Source organism: Lampris incognitus, chromosome 14 (genome assembly GCF_029633865.1).
Source record: "Lampris incognitus isolate fLamInc1 chromosome 14, fLamInc1.hap2, whole genome shotgun sequence".
Taxonomy (NCBI): domain Eukaryota; kingdom Metazoa; phylum Chordata; class Actinopteri; order Lampriformes; family Lampridae; genus Lampris; species Lampris incognitus.
Genome location: NC_079224.1, coordinates 50,645,253 through 50,671,006, shown reverse-complemented (window position 1 = coordinate 50,671,006; position 25,754 = coordinate 50,645,253). Strand labels below are relative to the sequence as shown.

The window sequence follows — 25,754 nt, the reverse complement described above, 5'->3', positions numbered from 1 at the left end:
CCCCTGTATGTCTGCCCCCTTCCCATCCACCCACCCCTGTATGTCTGCCCCCTTCCCATCCTTCCCATCCACCCCTGTATGTCTGCCCCCTTCCCATCCACCCACCCCTGTATGTCTGCTCCCTTCCCATCCTTCCCATCCACCCCTGTATGTCTGCTCCCTTCCCATCCTTCCCATCCACCCACCCCTGTATGTCTGCTCCCTTCCCATCCACCCACCCCTGTATGTCTGCTCCCTTCCCATCCTTCCCATCCACCCCTGTATGTCTGCCCCCTTCCCATCCACCCACCCCTGTATGTCTGCCCCCTTCCCATCCTTCCCATCCACCCCTGTATGTCTGCCCCCTTCCCATCCTTCCCATCCACCCCTGTATGTCTCCATCCACCCCTGTATGTTGTGTTGTGTTTATCTGTTGTCTTGTTTCACCCCGTTTATTGTAAAGTCACTTTGAGTGTTAGAAAAGCGCTGTATGAGATGGAATTATTATTATTATTATTATTATTATCTAATGTGTAAGCTGCAGAAATGGCGGTTTAATGGGGCTTTTACGCTGAAAAACGTGACCCGGAACAAGGCTGGTGTTCCGTGACGTGTTGTCCGTTCAACGAGCGGAGTGCGGCGATGTCGGCGGGTCTGGACAGGACTCCCCGGACCCTGCTGGTCTGCGAGAAGTCCAGCTTCGACCATGACAAGTCGAGACTCCGCAGCCACGTTGCACAGCACTGCTTTAACTACAAGGTAGGTCGCCCACCACCACCACCACCACCACCACACACACGCCTGGGTAGCTACACGCACACACACACACGCACGCCTGGGTAGCTACACAGCTACTGACACGTGTGTGTGTGTCTACTGACTGACTGACGGAGTGTCGGGGGGGGGGGGGACGGTTTCATCCGGCGTCCCGAGTAAAGCGCCGCAGAGGACGGAGTTGGAGGCTCGTCCGCAGGGACAGAAGTGAACTGAGCAACAGACCACATGGCGGCAGCGTTGCGCGGCGGCAGCGTTGCGCGGCGGCAGCGTTGCGCGGCGGCAGCGTTGCGCGGCGGCAGCGTTGCGCGGCGGCAGCGTTGCGCGGCGGCAGCGTTGCGCGGCGGCAGCGTTGCGCGGCGGCAGCGTTGCGCGGCGGCAGCGTTGCGCGGCGGCAGCGTTGCGCGGCGGCTGCTTTGAGGAAAAACGTGGGTTTCTTTCTTACGTCCCGGGGAATATAAATCAAATCAAATCAAATTTATTTGTACAGCCCAATATCACACATTACAAATGTGCCTCAGGGGGCTTAACAGCAACACAACATCCTGTCCTGAGACCCTCCCATCGGATGAGGACCACCTCCCTACAATAAAACCCCTTAACAGGGAGACACACTAGGGAGAAAGCTCAGGGAGAGCACCAGAGGAGGATCTCTCTCCCAAGACGGACAGCGTGCAGTGGATGTTGTGTTCACGCAATTTACATAACACAACATTGAAAGAGGATAACAGAATTATAATGGACAGAACATTTATGAAGAACAGGATGCCAAGCAGTGTCCACATGCCAACGGAGCAGTCCAGGACCCAAGCCACGTGACCAGCATCATCATGTAGTAAAAGAAAAACTTATGTGAGGAGAGGAAGGGCAGGCAGCATCCAAATGGTGACCACCATCACCACGGAGACCTGGGAGGAGAACCGACTGCACATGCACACAGGGGAGACTCACATGACACCATTCACACACAGAGAAAGAGAAAGGAGGAGACATCCTTCAGAGAGAGAGAGAGAAGAGAACAGTTTGCTATAGTCATTAGCCATAATCAATTAAGTCATCAACTAGTCATAATCTATACTCTGTAATCTATACTCGATAATCTATACTCTGTAATCTATACTCGATAATCTATACTCTGTAATCTATACTCTAATCTATACTCGATAATCTACTCTAATCTACACTCGATAATCTATACTCGATAATCTATACTCTGTAATCTATACTCGATAATCTATACTCTAATCTACACTCGATAATCTATACTCTGTAATCTATACTCGATAATCTATACTCTGTAATCTATACTCGATAATCTATACTCTAATCTACACTCGATAATCTATACTCTGTAATCTATACTCGATAATCTATACTCTGTAATGTATACTCTGTAATCTATACTCGATAATCTATACTCTAATCTACACTCGATAATCTATACTCTGTAATCTACACTCGATAATCTATACTCTAATCTACACTCGATAATCTATACTCTAATCTACACTCGATAATCTATACTCTGTAATCTATACTCTGTAATCTATACTCTGTAATCTATACTCTGTAATCTCGTCGGCAGAAGAGTGGTTGGTAAATTCATTGAGACAGAAAACCAACCCGCCATCCAGTCCAGGTTGTGAATATAGACGTGATATACATGACATACATTATATACATTACCCATGACGTCTTACCGCCAGCTCAGACGCCGACACCCGTGTGACGTAAGCAACACGTGGTCCAGCGTGGAGACCAATGAAATGTGTTTTTAATACCGTTGTTCTGCAAACAATCTGACCATAACAACAAATGAGCAAATGGTACAAGTCAGACTGAGCTGCTACACACACGTGTGTGTGTGTGTGTAGTATTTCACAAAACAACCAAGATACAAATAATGAAACATCCATCCATCCATCTGTCCGTCCGTCTGTCCATCCATCTGTCCACCCATCTGTCCACCCATCTGTCCATCCATCTGTCCATCCGTTCATCTGTCCATCCGTCCGTCTGTCCGTCCGTCCGTCCATCCATCTGTCCACCCATCTGTGCATCCATCCGTCCATCCATCTGTCCATCCGTTCATCTGTCCATCCGTCTGTCCATCCGTCCGTCCATCCATCTGTCCATCCGTCCGTCCATCTGTCCATCCATTCATCCGTCCGTTCATCTGTCCATCCGTTCATCCATCCGTCCATCGTCTTCCGCTCTCAGGGTCGCGGGGTGCTGGACGGATTTATGGAGGCAGCATGCAGGTCGTGGGTTTGAGCCCCGGGGTAGTCCGTCCAGCCTCGGGGGGGGGGGGGGGTCCCAGGTCGTCCTCTGTGTGGAGTCTGCATGTTCTCCCCGCGTCTGCGTGGGTTTCCTCCCACAGTCCAGACACATGTAGGTCAGGTGACTCAGGTGTGTGTGTGTGTGTGTGTCCAGAGTGTCTCCCTGCCTGCCGCCCAGTGACCTATCCCAGCAGGATGATGACTGGTTCACATAATGGATGGATGGATGAAATAAAGGGACGGAGGTCAAGTCAGAAATGGACATATGTATGGTTTTGTCAATATTCAAAGCTTGTTTGGTTTTGTACATTTCAGCGCTTTCTTAAAATGTCTTAATGTATTCATGAAGACTCAAATAGCGGCCTGGCGTTGATAAATCTACATCTGTGGATCAACTGTTTAGCCATCACAATCCGGCTATTGTACAACATTTCCATATGTTTGTCCTCCATCATAACTCCAAATTTAATATCCTTATAATCGAAGTTGGGCAAATGAAAGTCCTTCTCAGATATCCACCTTGGAAGTCATTCCCAGAAGGCTCCAGTATCACTACAAGTAGGAAACAAACCTTCTGTAGTTTGGATGACAGAATCACAAAACGCACAACTCTTTTTATCACTCTGAAATCTTTGTCTCAGAAACTCATCACAAAGATAAATGTCATTTGTCTTTATTTTTTGTTGACCCCCCCCCCCATTCTCCCCCATTGTACCCGGCCAATTACCCCACTCTTCCAGTTTAGTTTCCCCAGTTTAGTTCATCAGGAGTAACCGGGCTCATAATGGGGCTCGACCGAGACAACGCCATCGTACAGTGAAACACCAACCAGAAGCTCACAGTGAAACAGAGCTGGACTTGTAACTGATGAGCCTGTTGGTCTCTGCTACCACCACAACTTTTGACCTGTGTGACCTTTATAAAGGCTGTGAAATGTGGCTCAGCACATGTTTTTGAACTCTGACCTCTGAAGGTGTCCCTGTTAGTTCCTGAATGTGATGTTTTCCCCCCACATCTGGAGAGGACTGTCAACAACTTCAGCAGGTTTTATTTAGTCCACGGTTTACCTGTCTATGCGTTACTGGATAAAGACTTCCTGGAGACAGCTGTTTTTAAGGGTAAGACGTGATGATAAAACAGGAAACAAAGCACACACCCTGTGTCAGTTTAGATGCCTACATTCACAGAGAGATTAAAGTACATACGTCTGTAGAGTGAATTGTGCTGCTGTGTTTCAGGCTCCATCTATGGTCTTTCTTATAAGACCAGAATAGACGAGGACAACACCTTTGCCCTTCTGCCCAGTGGTAATCCTCATCTTCTCACTCAGTCCTGCACACTGGACATTACATCAGCAGTCAATACACAAAACGCACCCGAAGTCATGTTGTAACATCTTGAGATTTGAGTTGGAAGGTTGTAGCAGCATGGAGGACATCATTGCATCAGTGATGGTCCATGATGGGTGAAGGACATCATTGCTGCAGTGATGGTCCATGATGGGTGAAGGACATCATTGCTGCAGTGATGGTCCATGATGGGTGAAGGACATGATGGGTGAAGGACATCATTGCTGCAGTGATGGTCCATGATGGGTGAAGGACATGATGGGTGAAGGACATCATTGCATCAGTGATGGTCCATGATGGGTGAAGGACGTGATGGGTGAAGGACATCATTGCTGCAGTGATGGTCCATGATGGGTGAAGGACATGATGGGTGAAGGACATCATTGCATCAGTGATGGTCCATGATGGGTGAAGGACATGATGGGTGAAGGACATCATTGCTGCAGTGATGGTCCATGATGGGTGAAGGACGTGATGGGTGAAGGACATCATTGCATCAGTGATGGTCCATGATGGGTGAAGGACATCATTGCTGCAGTGAAGGTCCATGATGGGTGGAAGTAACGATAACTAAACAATTTATCCATGACTTGAACCCTTTTCGGCCCTCGTTAAGTTATATTGCTAAATAATGGAAGAGGCCATAAAATGGTGATCAAAGATAATGAATTTATGAAGTTAGCAGGGTTTAAATCAAATGATCTTTGAACTTATGAAATCAACCAGTTTTTCATTTGGTTTTTCAGGTGAAAGTCATTTTCATTTACTGCCCATGATGGTTCAGTTCTGTTCTCTTCTGGCCGTCAACCCATGTGGATGTTGTTGTGTCTTCAGGGCGGCTGGTCCTGTCTCTGGATAAAGACACATATGAAGTGTTGGGAGTGGAGGGGAAGCCGTCGCAGTACAGCTCCAGACGAGCGCTGAGATACGGTGAGGCTAACTTGACAAGAGAAGCTTGTGTACTGCTGTGTGGTGAGGTGGAGGACCGCCGGTCACACTGCACATAAATAACCAGGAGCAAGCCAACAACCTCCCACGCGCTACGTCCCCCTGGTGAAGCTCCTCACTGTCAGGTGAAAAGAAGCGGCTGGTGACTCCACCTGTATGGGAGGAGGCATGTGGTAGTCTGCAGCCCTCCCCGGACCAGCAGAGGGGGTGGAGCAGCGACCGGGATGGCTTGTAAGAGTGGGGTAATTGGCCAGCTGCGGTTGGGGAGAAAAAGGGGTGGAGTGCTAATCCAGGTTTATTAACTGACGGATGAACTGAGTTAAAGGACTTGGTGGTGTTGGAAAGAAACTGTCAACAGTTTTTTTTTTAATAAATTTTATATCTAGTTTTTCCCCCTTATCCCACCCGATTAACCCACTGGCATATGGCCGGAACTCTTGTGGAATAACTCCCCCGGCTCACGTTTCCACAGGAAGGAGATAGGCGTAACACCAGCTTACTTCAAACTCGTGTCGGCTGCTCTCGCTAGTTTCCACGCTGAAGCCTCCTCGCATGGATTGCGTCACCTTCAAGCCGCGAAGGAGGCGTAGGGAGAACGCTCTCAGTTGGTTGGCTGCAGGCGCCCGGGTGGGCCAGAGGGTCGCTGAAGAACGACGAGTCCCCCAACACTACACCGATCTACACCCACTATCCTTCGGGTGAGGGTGGCCTAATGAAGGTCTTCCCCCGTGGACGCTCTGGCCGTGAGCGGTTACGGCGAGTCTGGGATACGAACCTCCCAGCCACGGGACGAGCGGACTGCAGGACCGGCGGTTTAGTCCGCTCGGCCACAAGAGCGGCTGTCAACATTTCTTGATGTAAAGGCTGGTTGGGCTGTTCCGGTGGTGTCTGGACACTGCTTGGCATCCTCCTCATCATATTATCCATATATTTTATAATTCCATTATAATTCTGTTATCCTCTTTCACTGTTGTATTGTGTAAGTTGTGTAAACACAACATCATGGCACGTTGTGCGTCTTGGGAGAGAGATCCTCCTCTGGTGCTCTCCCTGAGGGTTCTTCCTGGTTTTCTGCCTGTTAAAGGTTTTGGGAGGTGCTCCTTGTCCCATGTGAGGGTCTAAGACAGGATGTTGTGTTGCTGTAAAGCCCCCTGAGGCACAGGGGTAATGTGTGATATTGGGCTGTACAAATAACACTAACTTGACTTTCAGATGTTTTCACAGCCATGTCTCCCAGGACAGACACGGCGTACATGTTTCATTCGGAGGTGAAGCACATATGAAGTGGATCAGAATGAGAACCAGAATCCTTTACTCACTTTAACCACTGCTGTTTACAGTGGTGACTGTTGACCTGAAAGACGCGAGTTGGGCCCCTGGAGGGAAGCAATACCAGCGGCTCCTGACGAGTCTGAAGGAGCGACTCCGTCTCCAGAGTGACTTCCTGTTGTCCCAGCATCACACAGGTGTGTTTTCCCAGCGTCAAACAGGTGTGTTGTCCCACCATCACACAGGTGTGTTGTCCCAGCGTCAAACAGGTGTGTTGTCCCACCATCACACAGGTGTGTTGTCCCGACATCACAGGTGTGTTGTCCCGGCATCACACAGCTGTGTTGTCCCAGCATTACATAGGTGTGTTGTCCCGGCATCACAGGTGTGTTGTCCCGGCATCACACAGGTGTGTTGTCTCGGCATCACACAGGTGTGTTGTCCCGACATCACAGGTGTGTTGTCCCGGCATCACACAGCTGTGTTGTCCCAGCATCACACAGGTGTGTTGTCCCAGCGTCACACAGGTGTGTTGTCCCGGCATCACACAGCTGTGTTGTCCCAGCATTACATAGTTGTGTTGTCCCGGCATCACAGGTGTGTTGTCCCGGCATCACACAGCTGTGTTGTGCCGGCATCACACAGGTGTGTTGTCCCGGCATCACAGGTGTGTTGTCCCGGCATCACACAGCTGTGTTGTCCCAGCATTACATAGTTGTGTTGTCCCAGCGTCACACAGGTGTGTTGTCCCAGCGTCACACAGGTGTGTTGTCCCGGCATCACAGGTGTGTTGCCCCGGCATCACAGGTGTGTTGTCCCGGCGTCACACAGCTGTGTTGTCCCGGCATTACATAGTTGTGTTGTCCCAGCGTCACACAGTTGTGTTGTCCCGGCATCACAGGTGTGTTGTCCCGGCATCACAGGTGTGTTGTCCCGACATCACAGGTGTGTTGTCCCAGCATCACACAGCTGTGTTGTCCCGGCATCACAGGTGTGTTGTCCCGGCATCACACAGCTGTGTTGTCCCAGCATTACATAGTTGTGTTGTCCCAGCGTCACACAGGTGTGTTGTCCCGGCATCACAGGTGTGTTGTCCCGGCATCACAGGTGTGTTGTCCCGGCGTCACACAGTTGTGTTGTCCCGGCATCACAGGTGTGTTGTCCCGACATCACAGGTGTGTTGTCCCGGCATCACAGGTGTGTTGTCCCGACATCACAGGTGTGTTGTCCCGGCATCACACAGCTGTGTTGTCCCGGCATCACACAGTTGTGTTGTCCCGGCATCACAGGTGTGTTGTCCCGGCATCACACAGGTGTGTTGTCCCGGCATCACAGGTGTGTTGTCCCGGCATCACACAGCTGTGTTGTCCCAGCATTACATAGTTGTGTTGTCCCAGCGTCACACAGGTGTGTTGTCCCGGCATCACAGGTGTGTTGTCCCGGCATCACAGGTGTGTTGTCCCGGCGTCACACAGTTGTGTTGTCCCGGCATCACAGGTGTGTTGTCCCGACATCACAGGTGTGTTGTCCCGGCATCACAGGTGTGTTGTCCCGACATCACAGGTGTGTTGTCCCGGCATCACACAGCTGTGTTGTCCCGGCATCACACAGTTGTGTTGTCCCGGCATCACAGGTGTGTTGTCCCGGCATCACACAGGTGTGTTGTCCCGGCATCACAGGTGTGTTGTCCCGGCATCACACAGGTGTGTTGTCCCGGCATCACACAGGTGTGTTGTCCCGGCAACACAGGTAGGTCACCTGGGTGTTTCAGAGCATCACGCTGGCCTTCCTGTCCGACCGAGTGTGATGCTGAGAAAGAGGAACAGCTGGATTAGATTTGACTGTTAATCAATCAGACTTCGAATAAAAGCTTTGACGAGCTGCAGCGCGTCATCAGGGTAGTTTAATTCATCTCACACACACATGCAGACACACACACACACACACACACACACACACACATACACATGCAGACACACACACACACACACACACACACACACACACACACACATACACATGCAGACACACACACACACACACACACACACATACACATGCAGACACACACACACACACACACATACACATGCAGACACACACACACACACACACACACACACATACACATGCAGACACACACACATGCAGACACACACACACACACACACACACATACACATGCAGACACACACACACACACATGCAGACACACACACACACACACACACACACACACACACATACACATGCAGACACACACACACACACACACATGCAGACACACACACACACACACACACGCGCGAGTGTGAGCTGAGCTGAGCTGGATGCTGCTTTGCTTGCAGACGGAGGCGGTTCTCTGGAGGGCTTCCTGTCTGCTTATGAGTGGACAGAACACAGACCTCAGATCAGCCACTGTGTGCTGACAGACCTGCCCTGCCCCGACCTCGTCTCTTCTGACCTGCGGGGGGAGTCGCAGTCATGTGACCCACACAGCTTCCTGGAGTGGCTGGGAGCCGTGGACGCAGGAGCCGGCTGGTAAGATAAGGCTGTTCAGTCATGTGGATCACTCCTTATATGTGGACAAATATTCAGTAGTCGGGGCATCTGGGTAGCATAGTGGTCTAGTCCGTTGCCTACCAACATGGAGATAGCTGGTTCAAATCCCCATGTTACCCCCGGCATGGTTGGGGGTCTCTACAGACAATTGGCCGTGTCTGCGGGTGGGACGCTGGATGTGGGTATGTGTCCTGGTCGCTGGACTGGCACCTCCTCTGGTCGGTCGGGGTGCCTGTTCAGTGGGGAGGGGGAACTGGGGGGAATAGTGTGATCCTCCCACGTGCTATTTCTCCCTGGTGAAACTCCTCCCTGTCAGGTGAAAAGAAGCGGCTGGTGACTCCACATGTATCGGAGGAAAGGGGGGGGGGCTGCAGCTTGGTCTGGCCCTTAACATAAAAAAGACCCAGATCCTCTACCAGCCACCACCCAACTCAAATAACCCTGCTCCACCCCCAACTATCTCTGTTGACAAAACCAGACTGGAAAATGTGGACCACTTTACATATCTTGGAAGCCTCCTATCCTCCAAAGCTAATATCGATGAGTAAATACACCACTGCCTCAGTTGTGCCAGTGGGGTTTTCTCAAGACTGAGAAAAGGGGTCTTTGAAAACCGCAACCTCCAGGCCAGGACGAAAATTCTGGTCTACAGAGCGGTAGTGTTGCCCACCCTACTCTATTGATCAGAATCCTGGACCACATACAGTAGGCAACTGAAGTTACTAGAGGCACATCATCAGAGTTGCCCCCGAAAAATCGTCAAGATCACCTGGGAAGATAGAGGCATCAACACCAGCGTCCTGGAGGAGGCTAACATTCCCACTATCACTGCCACCATCGCCCACCACCAGCTTAGATGGACTGGCCATGTCATCCGTATAGCTGACTCTCACCTTCCAAAACAAGTCCTATACTCCCAGCTTCTCACAGGCCAACATGCCCCAGGAGGTCAAAAGAAAAGGTATAAGGATAACATCCAGACAAACATCAAAAAATGCCACATAGACCTTGCCTCTGGTCTGATCATTATGGGTGACGTGAAGGAGGACTACCAGTGGAGACTGGACTGATGGCTTCGTCTGCCCTTTAGAAGCAACTCAGCTCAAGAACTGTTGGTTGGCTTCATGAAATGGGTTTCCATGGCCGAGCAGCTCCACACAAGACTAAGATTAACATGCACAATGCCAAGCATCAGCTGGAGTCAAGTCAATTTTATTTGTACAGCCCTATATCACAAATTACAAATGTGCGTCAGTGGGCTTTACAGCAACACAACATCCCGTCCTTAGACCCTCAGATCAGATAAGGGACAACTCCCTAAAACCTTGAACAGGGAGAAAAACTAGAAAGAAACCTCAGGGAGAGCAACAGAGGAGGACCTCTCCCCCAAGATGGACAACAAGCAGTGATGTTGTGTTTACACAATTCAACATTGAAAGAGGTTAACACAATTATAATGGAATTACAAAATATATGAAGACTATGATGAGGAGGGTGCCAAGTAGTGTCCAGACAGAGTGGTGTAAAGCATACTGCCATCGGACCCTGGAGAAGAGGAAATGTTCTCTGGAGTGATGAATCACACTTCACTATCTGGCAGTCTGATGGATGACTGGGTTTTTGGCAGATGCCAGGAGAACGCTCATGCCCATATACACAGTGCCAACTGTCAAGTTTGGTGGAGGAGGAATGGTCTGGGCCTGTTGTTCATGGTTTGGGCTAGGTCCCTTAGATCCAGCGAAGGGAAATCTTAATACGAGCGCATACAGTGATGTTCTAGAGAATTGTGTGCTTCCAAATTTGTGGCAACAGTTTGGGGAAGGCCCTTTCCTGTTTCAGCATGACACTGCCCCCATTAACAAAGCGAGGTCCATAGAGATTCAAGATTCTTTATTTGTTATGTCTCATTATACAAGTACAAGAGAGTAAAATTCTTGTGTTTCGGCTCCTCAATACTGCAGCAACAATAGTAGATAAACCATAGAGACATGGTTTGCTGAGTTTGGTGTGGAAGAACTTGACTGGCCTGCACAGAGCCTTGACCTCAACCCCATCCATCACCTTTGGGATGAATTGGAGCACTGACTGTGAACCAGGCCTTCTCCCAAACATCAGTGCCCGACCTCACTAATGCTCCTGTGGCTGAATGGGAGAGAATCCCGACTGCCATGTTCCAAAATCTAGTGGAACGCCTTCCCAGAAGAGTGGAGGCTGTTAAAGCAGCAAAGAGGGAACCACGTCCATACTAATGCTTATGTTTTGGAAGGAGATGTTCAACAAGCACAAGTTGGTGTGATGTTCAGGTGTGTACATGTAGCGTATAATGTATGTTTATATGTATATATATTTTTCATGCTGATTGCATACATACATAATCATCCTAGTCATCAGGGAACAAGCTTTTCATTGAAACGAAATGCACTGTGTATTTTTAATGCATATAAAAATGAACTCAGGTAAGTTGGTGGTTATCAGCCGATCTGGTTCCGGAAGTTATTGATTTCTTGAAACTGTTGCCGTAAGTTTGGTCTGATGAGGTTGAAGGGAAACACTCACCGCAGTAACATAGAAGAAAGAATGAAGAAGATGTCAGCCGCTTTATCGCTCTACTGAATGTATGATCCAAACCATCATAACCATCTGACTCATGTACCACACTGCTTTGCTTCCAGTCACAATGAGTCCAGCAGCTTCCTGTCGACCTATGTTTGTCCAGAGCCCAACAGCGTGGCGAGTCGAGCCCTGCGTTGCTGCATCAGTGGCCTGCTTCTTCCTGAAGACCTCTTCAGACTGCTGGAGCAGATGAGGTAGGCTGCCACCTGGATGAATGAAAGAAAGCCAGCCGCTGGTTCACTTTGTGGTACTGTGTGTCATTCATGGCATTGTTTTTTCTGGGTTGCAAGTGATGCTGGTGTGTAATAGAGCTTCGTCTCTGAGAATAGCAAATGATCCCTGTATCAATCTAAACCTCAGGAAATCAGTCACAGCCAACATATTTTAAACAGGACCTGGAAAACAAGGTAAATTGTATAGTAAAAGAAGTCATTAAGAATTGAAACTACAATCCTTAAAATTGTTGTTTTAATTATATCAGTGCCATTATGGCAACACCGTCTCTGTTGTGGCCTCGCTCTCATTTGGCGGCTATGATGAAGATGGAAAACACAGTGCACCCCATCATTTCACATGGCAGAGTCAGACACTGACCATTCACACCAGCTATTGCTGCAGGATCTGCAGATGCATTGATTAGTTAGTCTTACATTTACCAGAGATAGAAAGAATCAGAGGGGCCAGTTGTTTGCATGTGGATGTTGAGGACTGTAGTTTCAAGACTTCTGGTTAGTGATCATTTGTTGTCCTGATGACATAAACAAAGTTATCTCTCAATCAGGCGGTACTTTGACCAACCCAAGCTGACTTCCTGGCTGGCGATGACGGTGCATGGCATGGCAGACAGTCCGGTGTCGTGGGGAACCACTGAGCACGGCTTCCTGAAGGGGGGAGAGAACTTCTACAGTCTGGTGGTTTTCCAAAACCATGACTACTGGCTCTACATGGGTACGGGGTCACATGACAGCTGTCCTCCATGATGGTAGAAAACATCAGGTTGGTCCACTTCATCTTCCTGCTTCATTCCAACACAACGTATTGACGAAAACCAGAAACACTCAGCATGTATGTGGAGAGGAAATCCGAACCATGGACTGTACCAGTGAATATGCATCTCACTTTAGAAGTGAGATGCTTCATTCAAGTATCCCTTGTTTTAAAACCAAATCTTAATATGAAAGCATTGCTTGGTACTTAAGGCTTTACATCACAGCTCACCACCACCCAGCCTTTGTCCAAGACACATTTGCTTTACCTTCTGCCATGTTTTCTTCATTTTCAGTATCTGATCAACTTTTCATGTCTACTTGACATTCATAAATGGAGATGAATCTTCTTAAAGTTGGTAGAGAATATTTCCACTGCTGAAATCCTTCAAATGTCAGGATAAATATTTCATTCAAATATCCGGTCTTCAACAGGGATTAAAGCTTTTCCAAACAGCTCTGGGCATTCTTCCCTTTCATCAGACATGTGCTACTCCTGCTCCACATCCTCCACAGCAGCTCAGGGTGCCCACCAGCCACCTTAGATGTTCCACATCCTCCACAGCAGCTCAGGGTGTCCACCAGCCATCTTAGATGTTCCACATCCTCCACAGCAGCTCAGGGTGCCCACCAGCCACCTTAGATGTTCCACATCTTCCACAGCGGCTCAGGGTGTCCACCAGCCTCCTTAGATGTTCCACATCTTCCACAGCGGCTCAGGGTGTCCACCACCCACCTTAGATGCTCCACATCCTCCACAGCAGCTCAGGGTGCCCACCAGCCACCTTAGATGTTCCACATCCTCCACAGCAGCTCAGGGTGTCCACCAGCCATCTTAGATGTTCCACATCCTCCACAGCAGCTCAGGGTGCCCACCAGCCACCTTAGATGTTCCACATCTTCCACAGCGGCTCAGGGTGTCCACCAGCCTCCTTAGATGTTCCACATCTTCCACAGCGGCTCAGGGTGTCCACCACCCACCTTAGATGCTCCACATCCTCCACAGCAGCTCAGGGTGCCCACCAGCCATCTTAGATGTTCCACATCCTCCACAGCAGCTCAGGGTGTCCACCAGCCACCTTAGATGCTTCACATCCTCCACAGCAGCTCAGGGTGTCCACCAGCCACCTTAGATGTTCCACATCCTCCACAGCAGCTCAGGGTGTCCACCAGCCACCTTAGATGTTCCACATCCTCCACAGCAGCTCAGGGTGCCCACCAGCCTCCTTAGATGTTCCACATCCTCCACAGCAGCTCAGGGTGCCCACCAGCCTCCTTAGATGTTCCACATCCTCCACAGCAGCTCAGGGTGCCCACCAGCCTCCTTAGATGCTCCACATCCTCCACAGCAGCTCAGGGTGCCCACCACCCACCTTAGATGCTCCACATCCTCCACAGCGGCTCAGGGTGTCCACCACCCACCTTAGATGTTCTCACATTCATGACTGAAGGAACATATTAGCAACCAGCGCATAACTGCTTTCAGCAGACTTTTATTTTGATAGCAATATTCTAGATGGAAAAACCTTTAGTTTTTCATCCTGGCTACAAATATGAAAATAATATCCCAAGATTTAATTCAGACAGTAGAATACACAATAGGGTTATTTGAGTGACACTACTGTGTAGGTACAGAGAAGTGGTTTGCAGTTTAGGATTTAATAACGAGTGAGCAGTAAGGAGTCCTGTGGTTAACGTGGCGTAGCAGGCAGAGGATAACATCGGACTTAGTTACTACAGGACAAGCTATCCAACCGAGACACCTACCAGAAAACACTTATCCTGCTGCTGGGTTCATATTGGTGATACACGGATTAGTTTGTGGGAGCTGCAGTCTAATCTGCGGGGTTCATGTCAAAAAGTCTTGTTGAAGTTTGAGTGGGTTAAGGTGGGTCAGCTTTATGCAAAGAAAAATATATGCTTTTACATTATCAGTATAAATAAATCTGTAGTTAATATTCAAAAGCTGTTTTCATTTGGATAATATCCTGACCGGTGTGGTATGTAGACCTGCCTAAGCAGCCTACGTGTGCACAACACATGCACAGAAACACCTTTTCCATTCTTTCAGCCATTTCAATTACACAAGAATTCACAGTTCCACATGTCTTGATGCATGCTCACTAATCCAGGTAAGACGACCACACAAGGTTGAATCCGTTCATCTGGTCACAACGTGTACTGACAGACACATCTCAGATACTGACATCTTCAGTCCAGCTTTCAGCAGTCTGACGAGGTCACTTAGATGAGTGAGGAACCGTGTCTGTCAAGAAACGTTTCCAGCTGAATGGATTCAACCTTGTGTGATCACAGTTCCACAATACATTCTTACAACCCAACTTTACTATCTACAAACCAAGTCTGCATTCAGCTTGTGTCAGATGCGTTGATCAGCCACAGTTTCCTTAAGCACTGAACACACACACACACACAGCACCGCCATTTAGAACGACAAACCACAAACAACGCATTTCCTTCAACGCCTCTCCAAGCTTAGACAACGGTTATTGTTGTTGCAGGGCTGTTCTCAATCAGGTGATATTATCTGATCTGTTGAAGCCATAATACACACAGCAACACACACAGCAACACACAGCAAGCCCAGACACCGTTTCTGTTTCAACACAAGCCTAACCTGATGACAGACCTGATGCGCTTGCCTCAGCCTATGGTTTAGTTTCCATTTCTGTGGCCTACAAACGGGCTACATGTACGAGTGAGGAAACGATTCAAACATTTTCGGGTTCGAGTGGCTCCAGACCCGCCCATCACTAGTTCATACACCCCAGCATCACCAGCCCCTGTCTAACCAGGGTCCCAACCACAAACCAGTGTGTGTGAAGTCAGTATTTTAGGTTAAATATTTAACGCTGTCCATCCATCGGTACCGGGGGTAAGACTCACTTGTTTCTTCCATCCTTTACCAGTCTGACTTCCTGTGGTTTCATTCATTTACACTGGGATCATATTCATTCAGAAGCACACTAACTCCCATTATCTGTGGTCAAACTACATGAACAAAGTCCGTTCATCTCGTCAGGGTCAGGAAAAATGAATCTGGTGACTCGATTCAAAGGGTCTGCTCATCCCTTTAGCTGTAGAAGCTGTTCATGCTTAGAAATTAAGTTGGAACCGTCAAACCCATTTCATCTTTGGACACAATATATGCCAGGCCCCTTCAAAGACTAAGTAAAATTGTGTGAAACTAGTTGAAACTCTTATGTCCGTTTTTATCCAGATTACCATAAAATCAGCGTTGTCATGTAAAGACAATACACAAAAGCCTGGCAACCCATCAGTCTGCAGCGTCATCACTTTATTGGCTCGTAGGAGTTGCAGCATTGTGTCCATTTGCTGTGTGTTTGCTAGCTTCTCTAAATGATCTGACTGGTAAATGAAGCAGACACCAGATGCCACTTAATCACAAGGTCTGGTGCAGTTTACAGATCACAGCCTCTTTGGCATTTTCCTCTGAAGGCTTCACTCCAAACGGCCTGCCAGTACACCGCCATGTGGCCGTAGAGCCGCCAGACTTGTCCTCAAAACCAGCAGTCCAACTACCAGAGCTCAATAGATTCAGACTAAAACTCGTCAATTTTCCTCTGCAGGTACTTGAGGATGGAGTCTGTCCCTTGCGAAGAACCCCACACTCTCTTCAAGGCTTCACACTCGCGCTCGTTGGCTTGCTCCAGGGCACTTCGGCTCGTATTCCGCATCAGCGCTTTGGACTCCCGTAGCACCTGGAACCCCATGCCAAGCCACGGAGGGGAGCAGTGAAGAAGAAAATGAGACATGTGTCTTGTGTGAAATGATTGAACAGTATTTTGCCCCTTTTCCACTACATGGTACCGGCTCGACTCGACAGTTTTCCATCACCCTAACAGTGCAGCTGGTCTGCATTGATTTTGGTAGCTGCTCTAGTTGTTTTGGAACCTCGACAAAGGCGGTACCAGAAAAGTGGTAACAGTTACAAAAATGCTGGAACTTTCCAGTAATGGAAAACGAAAAAGTCAAGTCGAGTTCAGCGAGTACCATGTAGTGGAAAAGGGGCATTTAGTAAGAGTGGAATATCTTTCAGATGATGTGTGGGGATTATTTTGCTGGGAATATGACAGAAGTCTGAAATAAATATTTGACTTACAGCTGAATTGACAGAGACCAGCTCCTTGATACGGAGCATCACTTCCTGAGTAAAGGTCCCAGGCCACAGAACCTGAGACACCAAACCCTTAGAGCATGCTTCCTGGGCTGTGAGCTTCCGACCGCTCAACAGCATCTCATTGGCCTGGCGGAGAACAGAACTGGGTTACAACATAAAAGAACCGGGTTGGAACAGGACAGAACCATGGCACTGATAGCTGTAGAAAATAACAAAATAATCATGGGAAATTTTACACACATTTGCATACATATACAAAAACACCATCCAACCGAAGGTCAACACATTGAGCTGTTTGGTAGTATAAAGTACAATATCAAACCAAAACTAGTTTCAAGTAATAGTCCCTCACATACTCCCATTGATTTAGACAAAAAAGGTGTATTGGCAGTATCCAAATTTCATCCCAATATAGAACCAGTGAAAGACGATAAATAATACTGAATTCTTGATCAGAGATTAATTGGATTAAAAAAACAGTCACACAATAAGAAACTGCTTCTTTGAAAAGGTGGGTGCTGATGTTCCGTCTGGATCAGAACTGGTTTTGGATAATAACACATGGAACAGCATGTCATTTGAGTCATGAAGGCAAAAAGCTCAAAATGTCTGAATCCCATTTTCAGAGCAGTGGTAAATGAGGTGAATGTCTATTCTCCTGTTTAAAACATGACCAGGAGACATGAGTAACTGACCGATGCCACACCCATGATGCGGGGGAAGGTGAGGGAGGAGCAGGCGTCTGGGGTCTGGCCATATATGGTGTAGGGGGTCTGAAACCAAGCCTTCTCATTGGCCCACACCACATCACACAGCGGCAGAATGGCAGCCCCAAGCCCAACGGCGGGTCCATTCACTGCCACCACGATGGGCTTCTTAAACTGGATGAAGGTGTTGACGAACGTCCTGTGAGACAGAAAGGAAGACAGGCTGTTTATGATGGACTGACAAAAAGAATGAGCAAACCAGTATCAAGCCAGTAAGTCTACGGCAGTCATTTCGTTGGAAAACTGATAAAGTAAGAGTTTCATAATCCCACTGGAATGAGAAAATGGACAGTCCCCTGGTTTCAGTTTGCTTTTTTTACTCACCTGTTACACTCTTCTAGCAGTTCAACTGTGACAAGTTCAGAAACCCAACACACACACACACACACACACACTACCTGTCAGTTACACACAACCCCACACTATCACACACACACACACACTATCCATCTATCAGTTACCTGATGGTTTCAGCCATCTTGATGCTTTCTTTCTTCTTGTCTTCAGTCAAGCGTCTGATAAAATAGAGGAAATCCAAGCCATAACAGAAGACACCTCCAACGGCACTAAGCAACACCACCTTACTGTCATCTGATCCTGCTGTTGCCATGGCACTCTGGATCTCCTTCATCACCTGCCAAGTAGAAATAGCCTATTCAAACTCTTTGGGCTTATATAGTACCACAGTACAGTCCCAAATCCTGCATCTATCCTCTATCAATACTACAGCCGTAGCCACGGCAACAGTCCCCCTTGACTCAAGGTGACTGGTTGTCATAGCAACCTCAGGGTTGAGCGCGTTGTTGTCAGAGGTTTTGGTGGAGAGCAGGATATGTGTGAAGCCATCCTGCTTCTTAACCACGATGTCTCTGTATCGGTAGGCACTCTCTGTCTGACGGACGCTAAATCGCAGCCGCTTGTCGAAGGCGGAGCGCTCTTCCAGACGCCGTTTCCCTGCTGAGGCGCTCTGCAGACTGGCCATCCCACTAGCACCAACAGCCTCTATCAATGCCGAGGACCCTGGGAAAAGAAAGAGGAAATCCCACAGAGCTCTGGAACTCCATTTAAAAAAATCAGACTGGTGAGAAGAGACAGAGACGATTGAGGAGAATGAGGGACTTCATCCAAAAATCAAGTTTAGCAGCTTTGTTTGTTTTGGAGAAGGAAGAATTCCCTTACTTGACATGACAATGTCAAAATGATAAACATGAAAAACACAAGAGTGACCTCACCTGCAGAGCACTCAGACATCAAATACTACACAAGTTCCTAAGTCGTTTTATACATTTTAACCACAGTTAAGGCTACAGCTGTCTTTAGCTGAGGGAATTTAAATAAAATACTCTTTGTCCTCTCTGATAACTATCCTCCCTGAATTTTTACTGGTCTTACCCAGGGAACCAGCACCATTAGATTAATGGAAAGTCCAGTTCAGACCTGTCAAAACAGGTTAGGAAACTTGTCTTGACAACAATGGGCCTCATGCAAGAATCATTTGTACGCACAGATCGCCTCTAAAAGAAACAAAATAATTCTGTGCACCTTGTGAAAAGAAAGAAAAGAGAAATATAAAGAGAAAGTTGAGGGAATGTTCTTGCATGGGGCCAGTCAGTGTAAGATCTTGCCTGTGCTGTTTAAGGAGCGCATAGCTGCAGGTGTGATGGGGACTTGAGGCAGCGGCATAGGACTCAGGCTGTGGACTCTGGGACGTGTCCCCATGCGGGCCCTCTCCTGTCCCGGACCTAGCGACAGACCAGCAGGCTTCTCTAACAGAGCCACCTCTGGAGGCACCACATCACCCTCCAGACCTCCAGGCTCCAAGCTGTGGGCCGCTTCGCTGGGAGACTCCTCTGAATCCACACGGCTGTTCATTGGGCTTTTTGGAACCAAAATTTTGATCCCCGTTTTGGCCAGATCAACGCTGCGGCGGGCGGTACCAGCCAGAGAGGATGGTATCAGACCCATGGTGGATCTTGGGCTGAAATGGTCTGTCTGCTGGGAGTCTGTTTTAGCGTCAGGCCCCCTGTGGTCTGCCAGCATTGTCTGCTGGTTCTGTCTGACAGCAGCCAGGAATGCAGTAGTAACTGGAGAGGGGAGTGGCGAGTGTGTCATTTGACCAGTGTTCCCACTTACACTGCTGCTGTGGTCAGAGGGGTTTCCACTGGGAGGCTGCAGTCTGGAGATGTGCTTGCGAGCATTGCTGGAGGTGCTGTGACTCTGGGCTGTGTTTGGGGAGCGGCGTGTAGACCGCAATAGAGTGCCCTCCCTCTGTCGGTTAAACTCCTGAATGTAAACCAGGCAGCTCGACAGGTTGCTCTCTGGCTCCCAGGTATCCTCCTCAGTACCATAACCTCTCCAGCGAACCAAATACTCTACTTTTCCTTTCTTGTTTTTCCTCCTGTCCACAATCCTCTCCACCTGGTTAGAAAACACAAAGCAGAGCAGACATTTTTAACCAGGGTGCTGTGGTTCTAACATGTGGGCTTACTTACCATGGGATATTCATCATAGTGACAATTCAGAAATTAAGTTTATCCTTCTGTTTCCTCGTTACAACGTTTCAGTTGTTGCTAAAATTAATATCAAGTTGTATAAGCTGACTCTTGAGGCCAGTCTAGAATAACACTGAATAACCATGCATTAGTCAAATTAATATGAATAATTAAAGACTTGAACTTACAGATAATGCAGTAATAAATTACTTTATATTCACTCCATTAAAATGATACACTCAGTATTTTGACATCAGAAAATCAAGAATTCAGATGTCGTTTTACTGAACCCATGAAAGGCTTCAACAGTGATACTCAAACCAACCTGATTTTACAAATAACTTTTTGTAAAACTCTATATAAAAACACCTTGTTACGTGCATCTGCCTATTGATGGCGCTACAAAGTCAGACAAATGTTCAAGTAAGACCCATCAATCAGAATAATACTTTGAACTGTAGCCGTGGACCAAAGAAAGCAAACAACTCTGTTCCACAAGCCCGATGTTGGAAGTCTGGCAGCAGCAGCGGCTGTTTGAGGCTCTGTCGAGAAGAAAGTGGGGGAGATGGTAATGATGACGGGGAGGGTTGCATGGGAGGGGACCAGGGGCAAAGTCGCTATCAGAACTTTTAAAAAGTTACGACTTGAAAACGTATTTAACGGGATACAGAAGGAAATGGGAGCCTTGACGCTTATACGGAGCTTGTTATTACAACTTGTTACTCTTCCACCAGTTTAACCCTTCGGCGTCAGGCAGCAGCTCTCTGCCGTTAGCTTGAGCTGAACCAGTTACACAGCCGCTGGGCTAGCAAGCAAGCTAGCTTACTTCATTAGTTAGCGGGGGGCGGGGCGGGGGGCACTGTACCGACCCAGTCCTTTATACTGCCGCCAGCTAACATGGCAGACTCAAAAAGAGCATCTAACTAGCGGCAACTACCTACTTATTGCCCCCGTCCCGTCCCTGTTACCCTGGGTAGCGTTAGCTTGGGGAGGCAGTCAGCTGCTTTACCTCGTACAGCTCTTCCGCAGCCATCGCGGGGTCCAAACCACGGCCGGTTCGCTGCTGCTCGCTGTTCTGGGCTGCTGGTGGACGCTGGACGTCCTTCTCCGTCTTTACAAGACGTACCGAAGCTAGGTTTTCCCAAATGCGGTGCTGATGTGAGACATCCCATCCAACAGCTAGCTTAGCTCGTTAGCATCATTGTCCACTTTACGGAAACGCTCTGGCTGAACTGTCAAAACAAAAGCCAACTCGCCCGAGCTCAGCCTGCTGCCGCGCCGCGCCTCGCCAGCGTTTAAAGAGGCAGGAACCCCTTCCACTCCTTCCGGTGTCGCTCCAGGACGGTAGAAATGTTTGTGTAATATAAATTCAAGAGCACATTAGATGCACCACACGGCTGCTTTGAGGGATAAACCCAGCTTTTCACATTACCATCGACCCCTTAGAGCAGTCATTCCTGGAGATTTTATTTGGGTCGCCAAATAAAATGCAGAATTTTCTTCCTTCGTCTCTTATTTAAGATGTATATGTGCAGTACAGCTTTGAACCACATGAGCGCTCGCCGGCACTTCTACCACACTCACGGCTTCCGCCATAACACCAGAAGAAGAAACTCCATACGCTGGCGCTTATCGGCTGCAGCCTTTAGCCACTTAGCGGCTGATGAGTGCGAGACGCACGAAACAGGCCTGTACTGTAATGTATTAAAGTCTTTTTTCCTATATCCGTGTTGATATGTATATATGTGTGTGTATATATTGTAGCGAATTCGGGGGACAACGCAACCACAGGAGGTGCCGCGGCCGGGACGCGAACCCGTACCGCCCGCACCGCAGGAGGCATCGCTAACCGCTAGACTATAGGGTCAGACCCGCAAGTCAGCGGCCAGCGTGTCTACTTATCCATGCACGTTACTATATATATATATATATATATATATATATATATATATGTGTGTGTGTGTGTGTGTGTGTGTATATATGTGTGTGTGTGTATATATATATATATATATATATAAATGGCTGCAGCCTACAGGGCGGAGCGGCTCAACGTTAATCCCACCCACCGTTTGATTTGATTGGTGTAACTGTCGAATTTGGGCGGTTCTAAACGTCAATTTCATTGGTTTAGGCTTGGGTTTGGGCGGGGTTAAACAGGTTAGGGATGAATGGGTGGGTGTTGAACCCCGCCCCTTTCTGCAGGCTGCAGCAGGTACTCCTCGATATGCGCGTTGTGTTGTCTTCGTACACCGAGCTGGAATTCAGGATTAAAAAGCAAGCAGGCCCACTTATCACATTAGCAACTACTACTACTACTACTCTCGGCTGCTCCCGTTAGGGGGCGCCACACCGGATCATCCGTTTCCATTTCTTCCTGTCTTCTGCATCTTCCTCTGTCACACCAGCCACCTGCATGTCCTCCCTCACCACATCCATAAACCTCCTCTTTGGCCTTCCTCTTCCCCTCTTCCCTGGCAGCTCCATATTCAGCATCCTTCTCCCAGTATACCCAGCATCTCTCCTCCACACATGTCCAAACCATCTCAATCTTGTCTCTCTTGCTTTGTCTCCAAACCGTCCAACTTGAGCGGTCCCTCTAATATAGTCGTGCCTAATCCTGTTCTTCTTCGTCACTCCCAATGAAAATCTTAGCATATTCAACTCTGCCACCTCCAGCTCCACCTCCTGTCAATCACCTATCACATTAGCAAGGTATGAGTAAAATTATTATGTACAATTAGATGTGGAGGAGAGATGCTGGGTATACTGGGAGAAGGATGCTGAATATGGAGCTGCCAGGGAAGAGGAGAAGAGGAAGGCCAAAGTGGAGGTGTATGGATGTGGTGAGAGAGGACATGCAAGTGGCTGGTGTGACAGGTAGATGCAGAGGAGAGGAAGATCTGGAAACGGATGATCCGCTGTGGCCCCCCCTAACGGCGAGCAGCCGAAAGTAGTAGTAGATATTTAGAATAGGTCTAAAAAGAAAATATTCAAGGAGAAGTAGCTCATAATGGGCCAACATATCTGTGCCCAATTCCACAATAAAACCGGAACTTTTTGTATTTTATTCTGAAATGGTGCAAACACATGTGAGGCCGCCGGGATTGCTGTAGCAGAGAGCCGCAGGCAGGCCAGGAAAGACCGTGCCCACAACCCTCCAGCTACTCCCATTGTCCCATGCCCACACTGCCAAAGAACATTCAGGGGCAGATTGGACAAACCAGCCATCTTCGCACCCACAGAAGTCGACCCTTACAGGATGACAAGATGGCCCTCGTCGCTGCCGCGGATGAACAACATTTTATTCAATATCTTCGACTTAAATTACACCAACACGGCAAGACAGTACAGAGCATCGCTTCACTCTCTTGGAGTTCACAACCTTCGCCGCTCTTCCCCAGCTCTACCGCCGTTAAGTGGCCAGGGTGTGCCCTGCACTCCTGGCAGACAATTAGCAATCCGTGTTCTTTAAATCACTGCTGCTACTTGGAAGCGTCAGGCAAAAAAGCCCAGGTTGAACGAAGGCTAGAGTGAACAAAGACAAGCGCGAATTTTTCAAGCCAAGACTTCGTCAAGCAAGGACTGCTCTTTTTTAGATCCGGTCAGTCATCTGTATTTTGTGTACCTTGTATAGACTATGTTTTTCCTTCGCATTCCTGTCCTTTCCTCTTCCCGAGGCTGGCATAGATGTTGGGTCACTCTTAGGTGCTGTGACCCTACCAATCTCATCTATCCCACTCTCTCCACTCACGTTGAGCAAGTGGTGACGGGAGGGCTCTGGAATTGCCAGTCTGTGGTGCTGAAAGCTGAGTTTATCTCAGGCTACACATCCTTGCTCTCCCTCAACTTTCTTCCTCTAACTGAGACCTGTATCATGCCAGAAAACACTACCACACCCGCAGCTCTGTCTGATGTGTACTCTTTTTCTCACACTCCCAGAACTGGGAGGCGAGGTGGTGGTACTGGCCTACTAATCTCCCTGAAATGAAAATACTCTCGTTTCCATTCCACAATTTTCTCCGCCCTCTTTTGAATTTCATGCTGTTACTGTCTCTTATCCAGTCAGATTCACCATCTTGGCTGTGTACAGCCCACCAGGCCCCCTTGGTGAGTTTCTGGAGGAGCTTGACACACTTGTCTCGCACTTCCCTGTTGATGACTCTGCATTTATCCTTCTCGGTGACTTCAACATCCACACTGACAAGCTAGATCCTCTTCTCTCTTTCCTCTCCTCCTTTAACCTTCACCTCTCACCCTCTCCTCCTACCCACAAGGCCGGCAACCAGCTGGACCTTATCTTTACTAAACACTGTCCTATTTCCAATCTCTCTGTTACTCCCCTCCAGCTCTCTGACCACTATTTCATGTCCTACTCTCTCCCTCTCTTCACCCCCCTCAGCCCCTCCCCCCACCCACATGGTTTCCACCCGTAGACACATCCGCTCTCTCTCCACCATTGCTACTGATCTTCTCTCTACCCTCTCCTCTTTGGACAATCTCTGTCCCTTCACCTCCAGGCCTGCACACCCAACTCCACCTGCCCCTTGGCTGTCCGACTCAATATGTACTGACAGACGGAGCCTGAGAGTGGCAGAGCGCAAATGGAGAAAAGGCATACTCCCAGAGGACCTTCTCTTCTTTCCATTTTCTCCTCCTCCCTTTCTGCTGCTAAGGCTGCCTTTTATTGCTCTAAAATCCTATCCTCTGCCTCTAATCCTAAGAAACTTTTTGAAACCTTCTCTACACTTCTTCAACCTCCTCCCTTCTCCCTGATGACTTCTTTGACAAGAAGGTAAACGACATCAGATCCTCCTTCTCTCACCACCCGCTTAGTGCTGCTTGCGCTATCCCATCCTCTGCACCCTCTCTCACCTCTCCACGTCCCACCCTATCCCACCTCGCTCCCCTCTCCTCCGACGAGGTCCTCAACCTTATCACATCCAGTCGCCCCATCACTTGCTCCTTTGACCCGGTCCCCTCTTCAGTCTATAGCACCTGAACTCCTTCCCTTTCTAACCCACCTCATCAACACCTCCCTCCAGGCAGGATGCTTTCCATCTACCTTCAAGACTACTAGAGTCACCCCCCTTCTCAAGAAACCATCACTTATCCCCTCTGACGTCAAAAACTACAGACCGGTTTCCCTTCTACCCTTTCTATCCAAAACTCTCGAACGTGCTGTCTTTAACCAACTTTCTTTGTACCTCCACCAGAACAACCTCCTGGACCCCAACCAGTCTGGGTTCAGGGTGAGTCACTTGACAGAGACTGCCCTCCTTGCAGTGACAGAATCGCTGCACTCTGCGAGAGCAAACTCTCTCTCCTCTGTCCTCATACTCCTGGACCTGTCAGCTGCGTTCGACACAGGGAACCACCAGATCCTTCTCTTTACCCTCGAGGGGCTGGGTGTCAGAGGCTCTGCACTCTCAATGTTTGCAACCTACCTGACGCATCGCTCCTACCAAGTGACATGGTGGGGATCTGTGTCGGAGCCTCGCAGACTGACTACAGGCGTTCCACAGGGTTCGGTTCTGGGTCCTCTCCTTTTCTCGTTGTACACAACATCCCTGGGTT

General features: G+C 48.6%; 2 protein-coding genes across 3 annotated transcripts; one reads left to right on the top strand and one right to left on the bottom strand.

Annotated features, from left to right (window-relative positions):
• Positions 1-609: 609 nt before the first annotated feature.
• On the top strand, positions 610-16,893 carry rpp40 (ribonuclease P/MRP 40 subunit). 2 transcript variants are annotated; one of them, XM_056292799.1, is made up of 9 exons: positions 610-738; positions 4,006-4,150; positions 4,271-4,339; positions 5,216-5,311; positions 6,670-6,795; positions 8,947-9,139; positions 11,833-11,967; positions 12,555-12,769; positions 16,371-16,893. In XM_056292799.1, the coding sequence occupies exons 1-8, from the start codon at positions 622-624 to the stop codon at positions 12,751-12,753; spliced, it is 1,080 nt and encodes a 359-aa protein (XP_056148774.1). In that variant the 5' UTR covers positions 610-621; the 3' UTR covers positions 12,754-12,769; positions 16,371-16,893. The 2 variants fall into 2 exon arrangements, with proteins under 2 accessions (XP_056148774.1, XP_056148775.1); XM_056292800.1 differs by lacking the exon at positions 16,371-16,893 and adding an exon at positions 13,195-13,942.
• Positions 13,961-21,457, bottom strand: cdyl (chromodomain protein, Y-like). The gene is made up of 7 exons (XM_056292798.1): positions 21,190-21,457; positions 19,314-20,106; positions 18,473-18,708; positions 18,150-18,322; positions 17,617-17,827; positions 16,904-17,047; positions 13,961-16,502 (listed from the first exon to the last, which is right to left on the bottom strand). Exons 1-7 carry the CDS (start codon positions 21,211-21,213, stop codon positions 16,344-16,346), a joined length of 1,740 nt encoding a protein of 579 aa, XP_056148773.1. The 5' UTR covers positions 21,214-21,457; the 3' UTR covers positions 13,961-16,343.
• Between the last annotated feature and the right edge of the window lie 4,297 nt (positions 21,458-25,754).

Bases quoted from the DNA above. Each gene is read 5' to 3' on its own strand.
- rpp40 (XM_056292799.1), top strand. From the start codon at position 622: ATGTCGGCGGGTCTGGACAGGACTCCCCGGACCCTGCTGGTCTGCGAG. The intron at 5,312-6,669 runs GTGAGGCTAACT...TGCTGTTTACAG, and splicing joins CAGACGAGCGCTGAGATACG to TGGTGACTGTTGACCTGAAA. The intron at 9,140-11,832 runs GTAAGATAAGGC...CTTTGCTTCCAG, and splicing joins GTGGACGCAGGAGCCGGCTG to TCACAATGAGTCCAGCAGCT.
- cdyl (XM_056292798.1), bottom strand. From the start codon at position 21,213: ATGGCTGCGGAAGAGCTGTACGAG. The intron at 18,709-19,313 runs GCAAGATCTTAC...TTCTTTTCCCAG, and splicing joins GCGCTCCTTAAACAGCACAG to GGTCCTCGGCATTGATAGAG. The intron at 17,828-18,149 runs GTAACTGATAGA...TCTGTCTCACAG, and splicing joins AAGATGGCTGAAACCATCAG to GACGTTCGTCAACACCTTCA.